This window comes from Asparagus officinalis, chromosome 2 (assembly GCF_001876935.1).
Source record: "Asparagus officinalis chromosome 2, Aspof.V1, whole genome shotgun sequence".
In the NCBI taxonomy this organism is placed as follows: Eukaryota; Viridiplantae; Streptophyta; class Magnoliopsida; order Asparagales; family Asparagaceae; genus Asparagus; species Asparagus officinalis.
This window is the reverse complement of record NC_033795.1, coordinates 57,785,216-57,805,026: the sequence shown is the minus strand read 5'-3', so window position 1 is coordinate 57,805,026 and position 19,811 is coordinate 57,785,216. Positions and strand designations below refer to the sequence as shown.

The 19,811-nt window shown below is 37.2% G+C and overlaps 1 protein-coding gene and 1 pseudogene across 1 annotated transcript; both read left to right on the top strand.

The window, feature by feature from the left end:
* Nucleotides 1-2,263, top strand: part of LOC109831210 — a 10,009-nt pseudogene extending 7,746 nt beyond the window's left edge.
* Nucleotides 16,893-17,495, top strand: LOC109831209. Its single transcript, XM_020398546.1, has one exon. It carries the CDS (start codon nt 16,893-16,895, stop codon nt 17,493-17,495), a length of 603 nt encoding a protein of 200 aa, XP_020254135.1.

Below are 19,811 nucleotides of genomic sequence, written 5' to 3'. Positions count from 1 at the left end.
ATCTAGGAAGGGGATGGAGAGGGTGGGAGTGTGATGAAACTAATCGTGTTTAGATAGACAACTAGAGAATGGAGAGGATGGAGCCAATTTGTGTTTGTTTAGAGTAGAAAATGGAAAGAAAAGAGAAAGCAACATTACCAATACACTTAAAAGTGAAAACCCAATCCCTGCCCTCATAATCCATCCACTTTGGGAGGGTTAAGAAAGTGGGTGAATTTGCTATTTTTTAGCCCTCCCCTCCACTTCCCTCCTCTTCCCTTGCTACTTGAAATTGTAATCAAACACAACATTTGAATGGTTAGCATTGTAACCATCCAATTCCTTCCCCTGCCCCTTCAAAACACATATCCAAAATCATAGAGGTCTGATTTTGTGATATATGCATATGGAATTTGTAGTTTGATTGATGGTATGGGCATACTTGGTTAATTAGTGATTTTACTCTAGTTAGCAGATCTGGTTCAGATCATACCACCCTTATGAATGACTAATTATCAACCTGAATCCTTTTCCTAGTTACTGTTGTTTAAGCCCATTATCAAATCTATTTAATACAAAATGTAATGCTTTTCTTTAAGCTGCAACACTAGTTTGTTTTTAACAGCTTGCGGCCCAAGGTTATTGATCTTCCTAAGTCAATTCCACAGCCTGTGATCCATCATATCTGAATGCTTGATTTATGTCTTCAGTGCTCCTTAATTAATTAATAATAACTGTATTACTTCTTTGTTTATTGGCTTCAACAGTTTGACAATCTCTATGGATGCCGTCATTCTCTTCCCGATGGTCTGATGAGGGCCACTGATGTCATGATTGCTGGCAAGGTCGCAGTTGTCTGTGGTTATGGTGATGTGGGTAAGGGTTGTGCTTCTGCCCTCAAGCAAGCTGGTGCCCGTGTCATTGTCACAGAAATCGACCCTATCTGTGCCCTCCAAGCCTTGATGGAGGGTCTCCAAGTCCTCACCCTTGAAGATGTTGTCTCTGACGCCGATATCTTTGTTACCACCACCGGCAACAAGGACATCATCATGGTGGATCACATGAGGAAGATGAAGAACAATGCTATTGTCTGCAACATTGGTCACTTCGACAATGAGATCGACATGCATGGACTTGAGACATATCCTGGAGTCAAGAGAATCACCATCAAGCCCCAGACTGACCGATGGGTGTTCCCCGATACTAAGACTGGAATCATTGTTCTTGCTGAGGGAAGACTCATGAACCTTGGGTGTGCCACTGGTCACCCTAGCTTCGTCATGTCCTGCTCCTTCACCAACCAGGTATCATGTTTCACTTCATATATACATCTTTAAATTAATTTGCACAATTAGAGCACACTGCTTTAGCCAATAGTATATACGTTAAATTTCATGGTTAGAGTGTCAATCTTGTATCATAGCTTTTAGGACGTGCATCTCTGTAACTGCATGATGGATTAAAAGAAAAACTTCTTGAATTCTAGCTAAATTTTCACTGCAACATAGGACCTTCAGTCTGAACAGATCTTTCTGGTTTAAGGAGTCAATTCAATTGACTCACGCTATCATGGATATGTGCATTTGCCAACTCTTTTATAGAGGTAAAATCATAATGCACCTCTCATGGACCTCCATAAATCGTACTTATAAATTCACACTTGGTAATATTTGTTTCCCACCACATTGTGTAATGCACTATATACTAATTACGAGCTTAATTTGTGAAACTTGACTTGTGTTGAAATGGAAACAATGTGAATGTTGCAGGTGATTGCTCAGCTGGAATTGTGGAAGGAGAAGGCGAGCGGCAAGTATGAGAAGAAGGTGTATGTGCTTCCCAAGCATTTAGATGAGAAGGTGGCCGCCCTTCATTTGGGAAAGCTTGGAGCTCGTCTAACAAAGCTCAGCCCTTCACAGGCAGACTACATCAGCGTCCCCGTAGAGGGTCCCTACAAGCCTCCTCACTACAGGTACTAGGCTTTTTAGGAGACGAAGCAGAGAATGCTGCCAACGACAACACATCAAGACTGAAGAACGGAGTGATGGAGAACATGGTTATATTTCCTCTATTTTTTTTTTCTGCTGCTTTACAATTTTCTTCCCTAAGTTGTTTCCTCGTCCTCTTCCGTTCTTGATTTATTGGAAGATCGGTTTGTTTCTTTTGTTTAAGTTTCGAGATTTACATTTATAGCGATGCGTGAGAAGGTCTGTGTGTTTGAGATGAATAAATTGAAGTTAGTGTACCGTTTCATTTGCGCTAATATCATATTCAGGTTTTAATACTGGGTACTAGTTTGATTGTGGTTGATGTGGCTATTGTTCTTGTGGAGTCATAACCCGTACGGCGTACCATAAAGAATACAACCTCAGGCGCCTAGAATTCGGACCGGGATATGCTTGTCATGATGAGATCACATCTTTGCAGCATAGAGTTTCAAATGGTATCATTAAAAACTCTACACTTCCTATGATACCAAGATTATATCTCGAAATCACTACTTAGGCTACTGCCGTGCGCGCACCTCAGATCTAAGCTCTACCTCAGATCTGTTATCGCTAATCTAGATGTAAATAAAGTAAACCTGAAAACAATATCATTACATGCAAATGCGATGAAAGAACATCTACAGTAAAATGGAAAATGCTCTATGATTCCTAAAGATATTCTGATATTTCAAGGTTGATATCTAGCAAAAGGTTTCAATGAAATCTGGGATGAATTTAAACTAATGCAAGATAAAAATGAATAGTTCTTCTTGCCCTATTTTTGCTTCCAGAAAAAAGAGAGAAAATGAGTCCCTGCAGAATATACCAGTTAAGTTATCACGCATACTCCTCCACTTTTGATCTTGATACCTTTTATTATGGATTTAAAATTAACTTAGATTTTAATGCAGTATCTCAGGTTAAGTTTGGCCACTGCCCGTAAACGAAATTCGGTCTTAACCAGGTTAGTTACGCTCCAAGGTGTAGATAAATCGAGGCCCAATTTTAAGGTCAAAATTGAACCAATAAAACTAGAAATAATCCTAGCCTAGTTTTTGTCAAACAAGATTTAGGTAGGGATATAGATGGATTGAATAAGGCTTGGATATATAAGAGAAATAAGAAAACCAGATAATATTATAGAAACAAGTACAGTTCATGTGGCATCTAAAAGCTAAGACTAGATCTCTATTCCGACTTTATGCCATGAGTGTTGGCTTTTTTGTTTTGATGATGTTTTAACAAATAATTTACAACTAATATTGTTTGTCTAGTGCTTGTGTTTTTGTATTTATTCTAGACAAACAATCAGTTGGAGGATGGATGGAATAGAGCTTTCACGATCATATCCTTTGGAGGATGGAAGGAATATCAGTATGAAACAATACAATTAAAGACAAGATCCAAGTTCAAGCTTCACTCGCAAGTTTACCAAGACAAGCTCATTGAAGGTCAAGATTGCTTGGGTAAATAGTTTAGGTTTTGTATTATGTGTGTTGGTACTTTAAGCTCAATATCATATACACACACACATTTTGTTAGTTTCTATGTATATATATATATAGTTATATATATACACACATTTTGGTTTTATGATTTTCTAGTTTAAATATGAAACAAATAAATATAATTAGAAAATACATTTTTGTTTCATGTTTATATGTGTTTGGTATGAATTCATGTTCATTGGTTTTGAAAGAATGAATAAAATATATAATTTTGAGAAAATATTGTATTTCTTGTTTATAGACTTACATTGGTTTTGAAAGAATGAATAAAATATATAATTTTGAGAAAATATTGTATTTCTTGTTTATAGACTTAGCAACAACAATTTATATTTTATGTCAAGTCTATAAAATTATTTTATAAAGTTTCAAAAGTTTGTTTAAGTCAAAATAACAAAAACATGTGTTTTGTATTTTTATGTTTTGGACTAGTTTTGAAAAATGATAAGATTTTATAATGGGAAGTACAATTCTAAAAATTCCTTTTGTAACATGTTTATTATCATGTTTATAAATATTTTCCAAAGTTTTACATTTTTTAGAATTTATTTACTATTTTTAAAGGTACTTCAAAAATTAGATTTACTGTTTTAATCAGGCTGATAACTTGTTATCAGTCGACTGATAAAATTGCCTGGAATTATCAAAAGTTTTTGTTTTCGAATTTCTTTCTCTATAAGCTTCAATGGTGTGAAGGGGAGAGGTGAGGTGGGCTCCAGACTTCAGGCTTTTCGACCAAGCGGAGGAAGCGATAGCTAGATGGGCCGCTATGACCGAACGTTCTGTAATGGCAAAAGTTTTCATCACCAGCTTCAAGAGTTTGATGAGCAATATCCAGATTTCCTTCATATGTCGGTACTTGGATCGTCTAAGAAGAACTATTAGTCGACTGATGAGTTTACCAGTCCACTGATAAGGTCTTCAGTCGACCGATGAGCTGTGAACTGCCTGTAACAATCGGCTTATCAGTCGACTGATATTGTTCATCAGTCGACTGACGGTCTCTAACAGCTAATTTTTTCAGCTTTGTTCTGTTTTGGGTTTTTGGTCTTTTTGTTTTGTTTTTCTTTTGTTTTAGGGTCTTTATAAATACCCCTCATACCTCAGACCTAAAACTAACTAAGAGAAAAGTTTTAAAAGAGTTTTACAAGTTTGTTTAAGGGTTTTTAAGTTTGTTTAAGAGTTTGTTTGTGAAGAAATTTTCACAAGAGCTTGAGGAGATCATTCTTTGGTTTTTGAGCATTCAACTCATCTCTCTCTCTCTTGTCATCATAGAGAAGTTTTCTTAAACTCATTCTAGCTATTTATTGTTTTGATTATAATTTCTATAAGCTAGATTTACTTTGAGTTTAGTTTGTTTTGATTATACTCATTGTTCACACACAACCTATTGAGCTTATTGTATTTTCATACACAGTATAATTAGGATTGTGAGATTGTGTGACTTAGAGTGTGAGCTTACATTGAGTTCTCATCTATTGTAGAGAACAAATTATTTGTATTGAGCCTTCATTGTGAGATCAATTTGTAATACACTTGTACACTGAGAGAAGTGTGTGGTGAGAGACGGGGTCAGTCCTAAGAGGAGTGGCATCGGTAGTAAAGCCTAGAAAGAGATCGTAAATCCGAGCACTTGAAGAAGGACACATGCTAGAGATAACACTTAGAGGGTGTACAACGGGATTGCAAGAGTGTTGACTGTAAAGTTTTCGATGAGCTAGAAAACCGAGTATGAGGTGTAAACGTTTTTGGGTGAACGTCGAAAACCTATTGTGTAGTGGATTCTCCCCGGGAGTGGGGAGCGGAGACGTAGGTCGGAAAGATCGAACTTCGTGATCATTTCCTTGTGTTCACGTTTGCCTTGGCGTATTTCTTTTGTGCTTTGTTGCATTTCATATCGCCATTGGTTCATGTTATTTCTCCCTTGTTTATATTGTATATCATTGCATTTAATTATTGTATATCATTCTTGCTAGAATATATTTGTTAATTAGTTTTAATTGGTATTAAATCGGATTAGATTAGCATAAACCTTATTTCCCCCTCTAGGGTTCTTTCCTAGTGGCATTAGGGTCTAACAATTGGTATCAGAGCTTGGTGCTCTTTGATTAGTGGTTTAACCGTCTTGAATTAAAGATCCAAGCTTTATATTGTTGCTAATCTTGTTTTGATTTTTTTCATATTGCTTGCATACTTATATATATTATGAACATGCATTGTGCACCTTGTTTAGGCTATGATATAAATGTTGCTCCTAAATTGAATGATTTCCCTATGCCCAATGATGTTCTAGATTTAAGATATTTGTTAGCTCTAGATATTTTGATTTATGAGAAATTATAGATGATGCTTATATTGTGTCCACTTCGGAGAAATCCAAGTGGAATAAAAATGATAAAAGATTATTTACAATGAATAAGATTTTGTTAGAATACTTGGTAAATGCTTTTAATTCATATATGTCTAACAAGTTTGTTCATTTTGATAGTACTTACACCTTATGAAAATTTATTGAATCACATCAAGGGGACTTGGAGGCGATCCGACAAGCTTTGGAGGCTTCCTCTTCAAGTTCCATTGGAGCATCATACACACGTCCATTAGGGAATAATCCTAGTGTGGTAAACGATTCGGAATCCGATAGTGATATATCAATTAATGAACTCACTTGTGCATATGATAGGTTAATGCATGCCTACACTAAGTTGCATAAAAATTTTATTGACTTAAAAAGCAAGCATGTCATTTTGAAATCCGATCATGAGAAGCTAGCTTCCAATTTTAATATCATTCAAGAAGAAAATTTGATGCTTAAAGAAAATAATGATATGTCAATATTGGAAAATGAAAAATTAACCTCATCCATTGCTAGCTTATCTCATGCTAAAATTAATACCATATTAGAAGTAGAAAATATTAGAAATGAATTTGATTCATTTAAGAATGATCATGCTCTTTCTACTTCTAGTATCAATGCATATGCACCTAATGATGAATTGAATCTTATTAAGGATCACATATCATCTCTTGATTCTACACTAAAAACATGCATTGTTAATCATAACAAGCTTATGAACTTGTGTGCAAAGTCTAATGCAAACTCTTCTAAGAAACCTACACACTATGCACACATGTATAACAAAATTTACAAGTATTCCATTTGTGACCGAAAAGGCCATATTGCTAAATTTTGTTATAATACATAAAAGCCCATCAAGAAATATAATTCTTGTGCATTCCATCAAGTTTCTTCATCACACACACATGCACATGCATCAAATGCTCATCATAAGCATGCTAGTGTGTTTAAATGTGATTATTATGGTCGTTTTGGTCATTTGTCCAAATATTGTTTTGATTTAAAAAGAAAATCTAGTTTGCCAAATGTTTCTAGTAGATCACATGTTTTTAAGTATAATGTTTGTGGTAGGTTTGGACATCTTGTAAAATTTTGTTTTGATTTGCAAAAAGCTTCCCTTTTACAAAATGTTCCAATAAGACCACCTTTGTTTGATAATGTTTCTCATTTGTAAAATAAATCTAAAAGACCATCCATGTTTGCAAATTTTCTAATGTTTTCAGTGCACTGTCATATGGTCAACAAAAATAAATGGGTCGCTTTCATTGCACATATTACAATCGGAATGGTCATTTGTAAGAATATTATTTTGACCGGATTAACGCACTATATGCATCCAATTGAGTTCATAACCCTACGACATTAAGCTTTAATGATAAGGGTCATATCCCTAAATCTTTGGGCACCACAAGTGTTTGGCTGCTAAATCCATTTTGATTTTTTAAACCAAGATTTTTAATGTTTTATTTTTCATTTCTTTGTTTTGAAAATTTTACTTTTATGACTTAAATTTTGATTTATGATTTCATTTGAGTGATTTGTTTCTATTTGAAATTTTTTTCATGATTCTCATGTTTCCTATTCATTTGTTTTCATAAATCTATTTTCATATGATTTTTATGTTTTCTCTTTCATAATGACATATCAATATGTGCTCTCATTGTCTTTTTGTATGTGAGTTATACTTAGCATGTTTTCTATATCTATGCTTGCTCACACATATTTGCCTTGGTCTTTATTGCATATATTCATTAAGGCATTTTGATAGGGGGAGCTTTTCACTATATATGTTATTTTTATACTCACCGTGCTTGTAGGTAGGGGGAGTCTTCGCTCTCTTATCATTTTCCTATTTTTGATGTTATCAAAGTAGGAGAAATATTGTGAGTATATACTTCCTTGTTTATATGCATGATAATTCTAATTTATGTATTCATTTCCTATCATGCATATCTCTTTTTGTAAATTATTTGTCATCATCAAAAAGAGGGAGATTGTTGGCCTTCTTGTTTTGATGATGTTTTAACAAACAATTTATAACTAATATTGTTTGTTTAGTGCTTGTATTTTTGTATTTATTCTAGACAAACAATCAATTGGAGGATAGATGTAATAGAGCTTTCACGATCATATCCTTTGGAGGATGGAAGGAATATCGGTATGAAGCAATGCAATTAAAGACAAGATCCAAGTTTAAGTTTCATCCGTAAGTTTACTAAGATAAGCTCATTAAAGATCAAGATTGCTTGGGTAAATAGTTTAGGTTTTGTATTATGTGTGTTGGTACTTTAATCTCAATATCATATACACATACATTTTGTTAGTTTCTATGTATATATATATATAGTTTTATATATACACACATTTTGGTTTTATGGTTTTCTAGTTTAAATATGAAACAAATGAATATAATTAGAAAATACATTTTTGTTTCATGTTTATATGTGTTTGGTATGAATTCATGTTCATTGGTTTTGAAAGAATGAATAAAGTATATAATTTTGAGAAAATATTGTATTTCTTGTTTATAGACTTAACAACAATAATTTATATTTTATGTCAAATCTATAAAATCATTTTATAAAGTTTCAAAAGTTTGTTTAAGTCAAAATGACAAAAACATGTGTTTTGTATTTTCATGTTTTGGACTAGTTTTGAAAAATGATAAGATTTTACAATTGGAAAGTGCAATTCTAAAAATTCCTTTTGTAACATGTTTATAAATATTTTCCAAAGTTTTACATTTTTTAGAATTTATTTGCTATTTTTAAAGACACTTCAAAAATCAGATTTAATATTTTAATCACGTTGATAACTTGTTATCAGTTGACTGGTGAAATAGCCTAGAATTATCAAAAGTTTCTATTTTTACGACTGATGAACTATCATCGACTGATGAGTTTACTAGTCGACTGATGAGGTCTTCAGTTGACCAATGAGCTGTGAACTGCCTGCAACGGTCGGCTCATCAGTCGTCTGATACTGTTCATCAGTCGACTAACGGCCTCTAACGGCTAGTTTTTCCAGCTTTTTCCTGTTTTGGGTTTTTGGTTTTTTTGCTTTATTTTTCTTGTGTTTTGGGATCTCTATAAACACCCCTCATACCTCAGACCTAAAACTAACTAAGAGAAAAGTTTTAAAAGAGTTTTACAAGTTTGTTTAAGGGTTTTTAAGTTTGTTTAAGAGTTTGTTTGTGAAGAAATTTTTACAAGAGCTTGAGGAGATCATTCTTTGGTGTTTGGGCATTCAACTCATCTCTCTCTCTCTCTCTCTCTCTCTCTCTCTTATCATCATAGAGAAGTTTTCCTAAACTCATTCTAGCTATTTATTATTTTGATTATAATTTCCATAACCTAGATTTACTTTGAGTTTAGTTTGTTTTGATTATACTCATTGTTCACACACAACCTATTAAGCTTATTGTATTTCCATACACAATATAATTAGGGTTGTGAGATTGTGTGACTTAGAGTGTGAGCTTACATTGAGTTCTCATCTATTGTAGAGAACATATTATTTGTATTGAGCCTTCATTGTGAGATCATTTTGTAATATACTTGTACCCCGAGAGAAGTGTGTGGTGAGAGACGGAGTCAGTTTCAAGAGGAGTGACGTAGGCTGTCTAAAAATCATAACAGATAGTTGATCCCTATCAAATTTCAAATAACATCTTGACAATGAAAGTTAGAATCAGACGACTTTCATGTCAACAAAATGAAAGTTACAATTGGAGGATTTTCACGTAGATCGAGAAATGTTACAATTCAACGACCTTTACAACGACTGATGAAAGCTCTGATTCAATGGCCTTCATAATCAACTGTGAGAGTTACAATCCGATGACTCTCACATCTCAAATAACTAAAGTGAAGATTATAGAACAACGGTCTTTGTAATGCTCTACAAAAGATATTACAAGTCAACAATTTCTTCTAAACACAGAGCTCACCTCTACATTCTAACATCGAAACACAGGCGGCTCCTGCGTTTTCAACCTCCGGCAGACGTCCAACTCTGTGTCTCAAGCCTAATACGCAAAGTTAGGGCCCCGAACGCCAACCTGGGCGTTTGACTCGTTCAAACACAAGCTGAACGGTTTTAGAATCGTTTTCCCCATGATTTGAGGGAATCTCGCCCACTTAGGAGCGGATTAAGGGGTCAGTTACACCCATTATCTTCCTATAAAATCTTAACAAACTCAACAGAGTGGGAGGCTGGTTTTTGGTTTTGGGATCGGATTATCCAGTGATCGGGGGGAAGGCAAGGTTCGTTTGGCTCGATTGAGAAGATATGAGAGGATTTCCTAATCGAATTTTCTTAAGAGTTCGGTTTTGGGTAAGTTTCTATCTTCTGAAGATTAGATCTTTGCAACAAAGAGATCAGATCTTAGAGCATCATCCAACAACAGAGAGTTTTAACACTTGGCTATTAACCGAATTTTCTGTTCGAACAACTCTTTTCACAGAGTGTAAACTCGTTCAGAGTTATAAACTCATTAAGAGTTCTTTTCATACTTGCAAAGAAAGTTTAGTTCAATCGTTCCAGTGAATTGAGACTTGCGGATCATCAACAGAGAGCAAACTCGACGCGAGCATTCGAGGGAGGCACTCCATTGCCACCGTGAAGAACCCAAAATTAAACAAAGGGGAGAATTCAGATCAATTCTCTTCTCTTTTGTAATCAGGGAATCTAAATTATAATTGAGATTAAGAGAGTTGTAAACATTATTTTTCTAAGCAGTTAGCGAGACTAAAATCAAACACAGTTCTTTCATTTTCATTTCACAAATTTTCCACAAACAAAAGATGGCGACTTCGTTGGGGATGAGCTTCTCTAACGAAGAAGTGGTGGCGTAATCCGATGTTCATCTCACTGGAACAACTATCGAAACTCTCGTGGTAGAGTTTGATCAAGCCAGGTACGAGGAAGCCCTCTCCTCTGGATCGTTTAGCCCCAAGACTAGACACAATGTCCGCAAGATCTCTAAAGAGATAAAAGATCCAATTGTTGCAGAAATACCAAAGAAAGCACTCTCCTTTGACCAAGATTTATCAAACAACCCCTCCTCTAAAGGAGTGGGCTTAGCCTCTATCAAACTTGTTTAGCAAGTTGAAAATCCCATGCCTACGTCATCACAACGTGTGACGGGTTATAAGAGGCCTATAGAGGAGGCGAGCTCTATCAACACCGATGACGTCACTGCCAAGGCTCTGAAACAAGCCAAGAAGAACGCTGCTCGACGAAGGAGAAGATCCATACGGCAAGCACACTTGCGAAACAGTCGATCTCTTGCCCAACGTGAAGATCGTATTTTTGAGTCTCTGCCCGAGTGCTGCGTCTCTACCTCTGAACGCACACTTCGTGGTAACGAGCCCAATTACGAGCCTCGCATGATACAACTTAAATGAGACCCCTAGTGGCGCATTGTTCATCCAAAACACAGTCCTCAGGGGTCTATTTTACCAACCAAATGAATCCCTCAGGGGTGCGTTCAACCAAAACATGACCCTCAGGGGTCTGTTTCACCAACCAAACGCAACCCTCAGGGGTACGTTCAACCAAAACATGACCCTCAGGGGTCTGTTTCATTAATCAAATGCACACCCCATGGGTGTGTCTAACCAAAACACGACCCTCAAGGGTTTGTTCCATCAACTAAATGCAGGCCTAGGCCTAGTGTTTACAAATCTAAACTTGACCCTCGAGTTTCTTCTCCAGAACACGACATGGTCCGCCAAGTTCAAGGAAGTTAATATGAGTTTAAAATTCACATCCGACAAGAACCAATCTTACCCACTCAAGGGCAGGGTGTTCTCCATCCTCACGCTCGGTGAAAGATTCCTCCTAAGTCTCTAATTTGCGGGAATTACTATCGAGAGGGAGACCTGCGCAACAAACAACTCATTCATGTCAATGTGAGCGGCTTATTTTCGCAGTCCTCTCGGAATGCCACTGTTGCGCATTCACGCCTCGACAATTAGTATTTGATCGATTGACAAATGTCGTTAGACCTGTCAAACGACAGCATCATCATAAGAAGAAGATTTCTAAAACTGAATATCCTGAAGTCACTATTAACGTGATCGGCAGAGGGAAGGCTTCAGCTCCTAGTTCTGATGAGTCGGAGATAAGTTATTCCCTGACTATCCAGGAAATTTGTGACGAGTTTGAAGGAGTATATCGGCGCACTCAGACTTATACAGGAGCTATCCGCCCAATTAGCTATCAAAGATTAGCCGAGGGGATTGCTTCAGATGATGAACATTCAGTAATTGCGGATTCTCAATCCTCAAGCTCCGTCGTGGCACGTGAGACTCCCGTTTACATGACTGGAAGCTCCAACGACTTAGCAAAGATAGTTAATGAACATCACGTTATGATCCAGGCACAACAAGAGACGCTTGTCCAAGTGAAGGATATGCTGGCCCAGCTCCTTACAGAAAGAGGCCAAAAACCTGAATCTTCCCGGAGGATAATTTCGAAGGGAAAACAAAATTCGGAATGTGAGACTCACAACCTAGAGTCTTCATCTGAAAATGTGAAAGAAACAGATAAGGAGCAAAATCCTCAGTCGTCTAAGATGGATGAACTAGAGGCTCGCCTCAATGCGATTGCTAACAGGAGCGAGCTTAACGAGGAAGGAGTAGTACGACCTTATCCTGCTGNACTCCCTATCCACCAAAATTTAAGGCCCGACCTTGCAACCTTTCGACGGTATAGGATCGCCAAATCAACACATCTACTACTTCAAGTCACAGACCGGAGATGTGGTAGCAAACGGCGCCATTCTGACTCTTCTATTTATCAGCACTCTTAAAGGAGTTGCCTTCGAATGGTTTATAAAACTGTCTACTGGATCTATTAAAAAATGGGTGGATTTGGAAAGACTCTTCTTAGCCAGATTTTTTGAAGATGATACGGAAGTGTTTGTCCCGACCCTTCTAGTCACCAAGCAGAGGAAGGGAGAGTCCATCAAGACTTATGTGGAAAGATTCCACAGCTTGGCATTACGGTGCCCATCAGGTATGACCCAATCTACTTTGGTCGAAACTTGCAGGCATAACTTGCAGACCCAGCTCCTTGCTCAAATGAGGGTGGCGGAATGTTGCTCCTGGAGACAATTTGTTTCTTAAGGAGAAAAAGCCAAAGTAATCATTGCTCAGGTCAAAGCTGAAGAAGCTACCCAACCTAAGCCACAACAACAACGCTACCAAAACAATACTCTGCGGTCCAAGGGAAAGGAGACTTTGGCTGCCGATGCCAGCACGTAGGCATCACCTGCCAAGCAAGGAAAAGCACCAAATCAGCAAAGAGTGCCTAAGCAGTACTCGTTTAAATAGGAGCATGTGAACACTTTGTTCCAACTACTTCGGAAGAACAATAAACTACAACTTCCCGAGATCAAGAAACTAGATGAGGCAGGAAAAGTGGGCGATCCTAATTACTGCCGTTATCACAGGTTTCTGGGACATCCTACCAGAAAATGCTATGTTTTCAAGGATATCCCACAAAATTTGGTGAATGCTAATGTACTTACATTAAAGTCCGAGCAGAAGACTGTATCTACTAATTTGATAGCGGTCCAGTTCGATAACTTCCCTCCGGCTACCGCTGCAGATGGAGTTATCCCCATCTATAAAAGGGAAATGCATATGAAAAAACACTGACCCATATGGTCTGAAAGATAAAGGGTTGGTACTCCTCACTACCTGGGAAGGGGAGATCATGTAGGTCCATCCCGATCTGGTTGAAGACCAACAGTAGATGAACACCTCATCCAAAAAGAAAAGAGGTAAGGCTAAGTCATCCAACATGATTAGCCCCTCTATTAATAAGAGTGATGATCATGTCAAACCTCTCACGGACTCAGAAGAAGAGAGGATTTGTCTTGCAGTAGATCAAGGAGGCAACCCTAGCACCCGGTCAGGAAAAACTTATCTAAGGAACTATGATCAACATGCTCAAGAAACAGAAGAATAGCTCCAAGACGCTGGGGGTTTTGTCCCTCATAAGTTAACCAATAAAGGAAAGCAGAAAGAAACCAGGTATAATAAAAATCTTTTCTAGAAAGCCAGGGAATCGAGCGCTCCCTTCCAATTCAACGTCATGGCGCAGTTGGCCAACATTCCTACCAGGATTACTCTCTATGAGCTCCTACGATTGCCCAAAACCACCAAGGAAGCTCTAATCGAAGCTTTAACGAACACGGAAAGGTTTATTACACATGTTACTCCGACTCTTGAAGCTTCTGAAGCCCAGTCCTACCTGTAATGTCTGCAAGCAGCAAGAAGTCTACCATGCATATCGTTCACTTAGGACGATATGCAGGTAAAACATAAACATGACAGACCATTATACTACACAGGGTATATTAGGTCCTCTGAGATTAGTCGTGTCCAAGTCGACCTAGGCTCAACACTTAGCATTATGCCTTACAAGGTCATGCAAGTATTAGGGATTCTCATGCATCGGTTAAACACCACCCAGACCACTATCTTCGGTTTCAATGCCAACAGCACTCACGCCTAGGGAAGATCAAGCTCAGGTCTCAAATAAGAGATCTCAAGTTTGAAGTGACTTGTTACATTATAGATGCAGACATATCTTATAATTTGTTGTTAGGGTGACCATGCATTCATGCAAACTGCATTGTTTCGTCTACCCTATATCAGGTTATGAAGTATGTTAATGATAAAGGAGAAGTCCGAACCTTGATCGCTGAGAAGCGCCCTTTCAGAGGGGTAGAAAACTTCCACACAGATTCTTTCTTCTACTTGGAATCTCAGGAGAAAGCTGAAGAACATGCTGACAGTGGCCACGAAGCCAACATCGAGCCAAAGCCTAAAGAAGATTGTCCATGGGAGTTAAATTTCAATGTAATGGGTCAGGTTGAGAGCAATAATAATGTACCGAGCGAAGGCGAGTGGTGCATTAATGAAGATTTTATTTTGCCGTACTTGTCTGATGTGCCCTCTAAAAATGAACAAATAGAGAATGATACCGATGCAGGTGCCGACCCGTGGCGCATATTATGCGTAGAGGCATCACTTACATTGCCGATTAAGTCATCCTTCACTACAGATAGAGAAATGGAAGATGCCCAGAAGGCTTTCTTCAAAGTTCCGTTCAAAAGAAAAGGGCAGAAGCCGATCTACTTCGGTAAAGTCACACATAGATTACTCAAGCAGGAAAGTTCAGAAGAAGATAATGGGGTTCCTCAATTCCATTATCATGAAACCAATTCCATCTATTTGATGAAACAAATGAGTTATAACTTTAATGAGAAGAAAGGGTTAAACTTCGGGAAAGGAAGGCGAACACCAGTTCGAATGTCTCCCACCCCCGATGGAAAACCTCCTGATTACTATCAAAAGATTGGAAGAGGTGTGGGTTATATCATGACCCCTTCCCTTTCAGAAAATGAAACCGATGTCTGTCTGTGTCAAGACCATTCATCCGGGACATTATCAGGGGAATCCGATGTTAGTGTCGGACCTTTCTTTAAAAGTTTAACCGTTAACATGGTTTCAACTGGTCACTCAGATGAAGACACGGGGGGTGACGAAGAATTAATCGAATCAACCAACAACCTTTGGATCAAACGCCTTACCATCTTGTGGGATATGCGTTTCGAACAGCATGAGTCACGTACTGAAGATAAAGTGATCTAGGTCAACATGGGAGATGAATTTGACCCTAAACCTATCTTCAAAAGTGAAAGCTTATTACCCTTTAAGAAAGAAGATCTTATATCTCTCATTCAAGAATATATAGATGTCTTTGCTTTGAATTATGAAGACATGTCTGGCCTTGACCCAAAAGTAGCCATGCATCGTCTCAATATTGATCCGGATACAAAACCCATTAAATAACAGCAACACCGGTTTCGTCCAGAGATCATGGAAGCAATTGAGTCAGAAGTCAAAAAACTTATTGATTCGGACTTTGTTAGAGAGGAACAATATCCTAATTAGGTAGCCAACATTGTTCCAGTACCCAAGAAAATAGTGAAGTCCGGATATGTATTGACTTTCGTGACCTCAATGTAGCCTGCCCAAAAGACGAGTTTCCACTTCCCATCATGGATGTCATGACCGACAACACTTGCGAATATGAGAGGATGTCTTTCATGGATGGATTCTTAGGGTACAATCAGATCAAAATGTACCCTGAAGACGAAAAGCATACTGCCTTCAGAACACCATTAGGGGTATATTGCTACACAGTGATGCCCTTCGGATTGAAAAATACAGGTGCAACCTACCAACGCGATGATGAACGCAATCTTTCATGAGCACTTACACAAGAAGATTGAATGTTATGTTGATGATATAGCGGTGAAAAGTCAACACAAAGGAGATCATCTTACGGACTTGAAAACAATGTTCGACATCATGCGAACACATCAGCTAAAGATGAACTCGACTAAATCTTTTCTTGCGGTCTCTAGTGGAAAATTCCTAGGATTTATCATTCTATCCAAAGGAATTTCTCTTGATCCAAAAAAAAGTGTGTGCCATGCAAGACATGCCACCTCCAAAGAACCTCAAGGAGCTCCGATGTTTGCAAGGTAGGTTGGCCTATATCCGGAGATTCATTTCTAACCTTTCGGGATGTTTCCAACCTTTCTCTAAACTCATGAAGAAAGGGGTATCCTTTGTTTGGGATGGAGACTTCTAGAAGGCATTTGAGGAGATTAAGAGATATCTTACTCAACCGCCCGTTCTTGTGGCCCCGATATCAGGAAAACCCTTCCTGCTATACGTAAGGGCTATGGACCATTCTCTTGGAGCTTTATTAGCACAGAACAATGACCAAGGGTAACAGCATGCAATCTACTACCTAAGTAGGACCATGATGGGAGCTGAACACCGGTATAATCCAGTAGAAAAAGAATATCTCGCCCTGGTGTTCGCTGTCCAAAAGATGCGATATTACCTGTTTGGACAAACCATTCATGTCATCTCAAAGTTAAATCCTTTGAGAGTTTTTATGACGAAATCATCTTCATTAAATTGCCGACTAGCAAAATGAGCTATTCTCCTGTCGCAATACGACATGCAATTCATGCCCCAGAAGGCTGTTAAAGGTCAAGCATTGGCAGATTTCCTAGCTGATCATCCGGTACCAGGACCATCTAGGTTGTATGAAGACTTACCTGATGAAGTCGCTGAAGCTTGCGTAGCCCAAGAAGTTATGCAAGTGTGGAAGTTATTCTTTGATGGTGCATCCAGAGCAAACCCTCAAGGAGCAATTACCACGAGAGTAGGAGTAGTATTCATCTCTCCAAACGGTCACGTGATTCCAAGAGGATTTTCTTTGATCGCACCCTGCACCAACAATGTAGCTAAGTATAATGCTCTACTATTAGGGATGCAATTTGCTGAGCAGCTTAACATTCAACACCTTGAAGCATATGGTGACTTTCAGCTCATCGTAAATCAAGTCTGTGGAGAATACGAAGTACGTAATGAGGATTTACTCTCGTATTACTTCACAGTGCTAAAGCAAGCTCGGAAGTTCAAAGATTTATTCATTGGATATATTCCTCAAGCTCAGAATGCTTATACAGACGCCTTAGCATCGCTGGCAACCTCATTAGCATTGCCCATAGGGGTTGAAACATGTTACAAAAATAATTCTCGAGGAAAAGGCGACTAAAGAAATCCCAAAAGAAAAGGCGACTGATATGGATTATTTTGTTCATGTTGATTTCGCTTGTGATATGGATTATTTTATTCTGAGTTTGTCTATTATATTCTTGCTAACTGTGATCGGGGACTTATGACTTCGCATTTTATTTATTTCTTGACGCTTAGCGTATTAGGTTTAGGAAAAATATTTATTTTTATTTATTCTCCTTGTTCATGTTTCGATTCCCGGGTATTTTGGGAAGCGGGGTGTGACTGGTTTTTTTGGTGGCCCATGCAAGTCACGGACCCGGTCCCGATCCCGAATTCCCACTAGTGAGAATATAATGGATAATTTAGACACATATCATATGTAATCCATGAGACTATTCTTGATCCCTTATCCTATTTTCTTGATAGATTTCATTTCGGCCATATCTTATCACTCTTTGACTCCAAAGTTTTCCACGGTTCTTTTCCCATCGCTTCGCGATTACCCTTTTTTGTATCTCTCCTCTATCCTCGTACCGGTCATTATTTATGTGTTATTATTTTTATAACTATATTTCTTTGATTTGACTTATAAATCATTTAATTGTATCGATTTCTGCATCATTTATACATTATTTAATGTATCACCCATAGTGTTATATTGTATATTTTTTATTAAAAATATATATCATTACTTATATAATCTCAATTATTCAGATCATGTTATTAAATGTTTTGCATTGCTCTAGACTCCTCATATACATTACATATTATATCTGATATTCAGATTATTTTTCTTATGTTTAAAATATATTTTTGCATATCTATATTGTGTATGTGCACGCTTTTCTATCATACCATATATCTTTCACTTCTGTTCTAAATTATTGTATAGTGTTCATATTTTATGATATACTTTAATAAGTTCATGATTTTAATATTCTACATATGCACTATATTCTTATCCTTTACATTTTCAGTACATAATTATCTTATCAGTCAGTTTTGTCTTGTTTAGGTTGTTTTAATATGTTCATATTGGTTTTGTTATTTCTAAGAGCTATGTATTTCTATGTTGATATTTAAGTATTTATTCATGTTGTTAGGTTTGGATTGAGTTATTAATTATATAGTTTTGTTAGTTTTGTTACATTATCTCATATCATTGGTTATTATTCTTTTATAACTAATATAAAAGATTATTCTAAATAGCAATTGTGAGTATGTAAAGTATTTATTCATGGTTTGCTTATAGTGTATTTGCAAATTTGTTGTCGTTTGCTTCGTTTTCGATATGTATTGTTTTGTCATTGTAACAATATATATTGTATATGCATGTTATTTTTCAGTATTAATTTTATGGTATTTTTAGATATTTATGTTGTTAGACCCTAGAGGGGGGTGATTAGGGTCTTATGCTAATCTAATCCGATTTTATGCCAATTAATATATTAACAAGTTATATTCTTGCAAGATAGATATACAAAGAGTTAAGTGCAAGAATATGCAATATACACAAGGTGATATATCCTAGCAAAGAGGTATACTATATGATATATGCAAGGATATATAAACTAACACAAGGGTAAACAATATGAACTAGATAGTGGATCATATAAATAATGAGCTAATGACAATGGCGACAAGAATTATAAACACAAGTATAAATAAACGCCAAAGCACACTCAAACACAAGATATGATCACGGAGTTCGGACCTTCCGTCCTACGTCTCCGCTCCCCCCTCCCGGGGAGAAATCCACTAACAAATTAAGCACAACTCAAAGTTACAAACTCTCACCACCCAACTATACTATGTATGTAAATACTAAAAGCTCAATGTGGGTGTGTGTAACAATGAGTAAAATGAAATCTAACTCAAATAGCAAACTAGCAATAATTAATATATGATAAATCAATAATGAAATTGCTAGGGAAAAGAGTTAGAAAACTTCTCTATAAACACAAAGAGAGGATGAGAAGATTTTGAGGATGAAATCCTCAACTGGTGATGCAAACTCCTCTTTGTAACAGCAAACCCCAAAAACAAACTAAACAAACTCAAACCCTTGTTTAAAACTTTCTTAAACTTGTTTTTAAAACTCTCTTAATCAGTTTTAAAAGACATCAGCAATGGGGTATATATACCCACTAGAAATCTCAGCAAAAACCCCCAAAACAAAATGACCAAAAACCCCAGCAAACAGCTCAGAGAAAGAGCCGTTAAAAGACAACGGCTATATTGTCGGTCGACCGAAAATCCCGTCGGTCGACCGATGAGAGCAAAAACACGAAGAAAACTTTCTGGACTAACGTCGGTCGACCGGAAATTCTGTCGGTCGACCGATTTGAGCTCT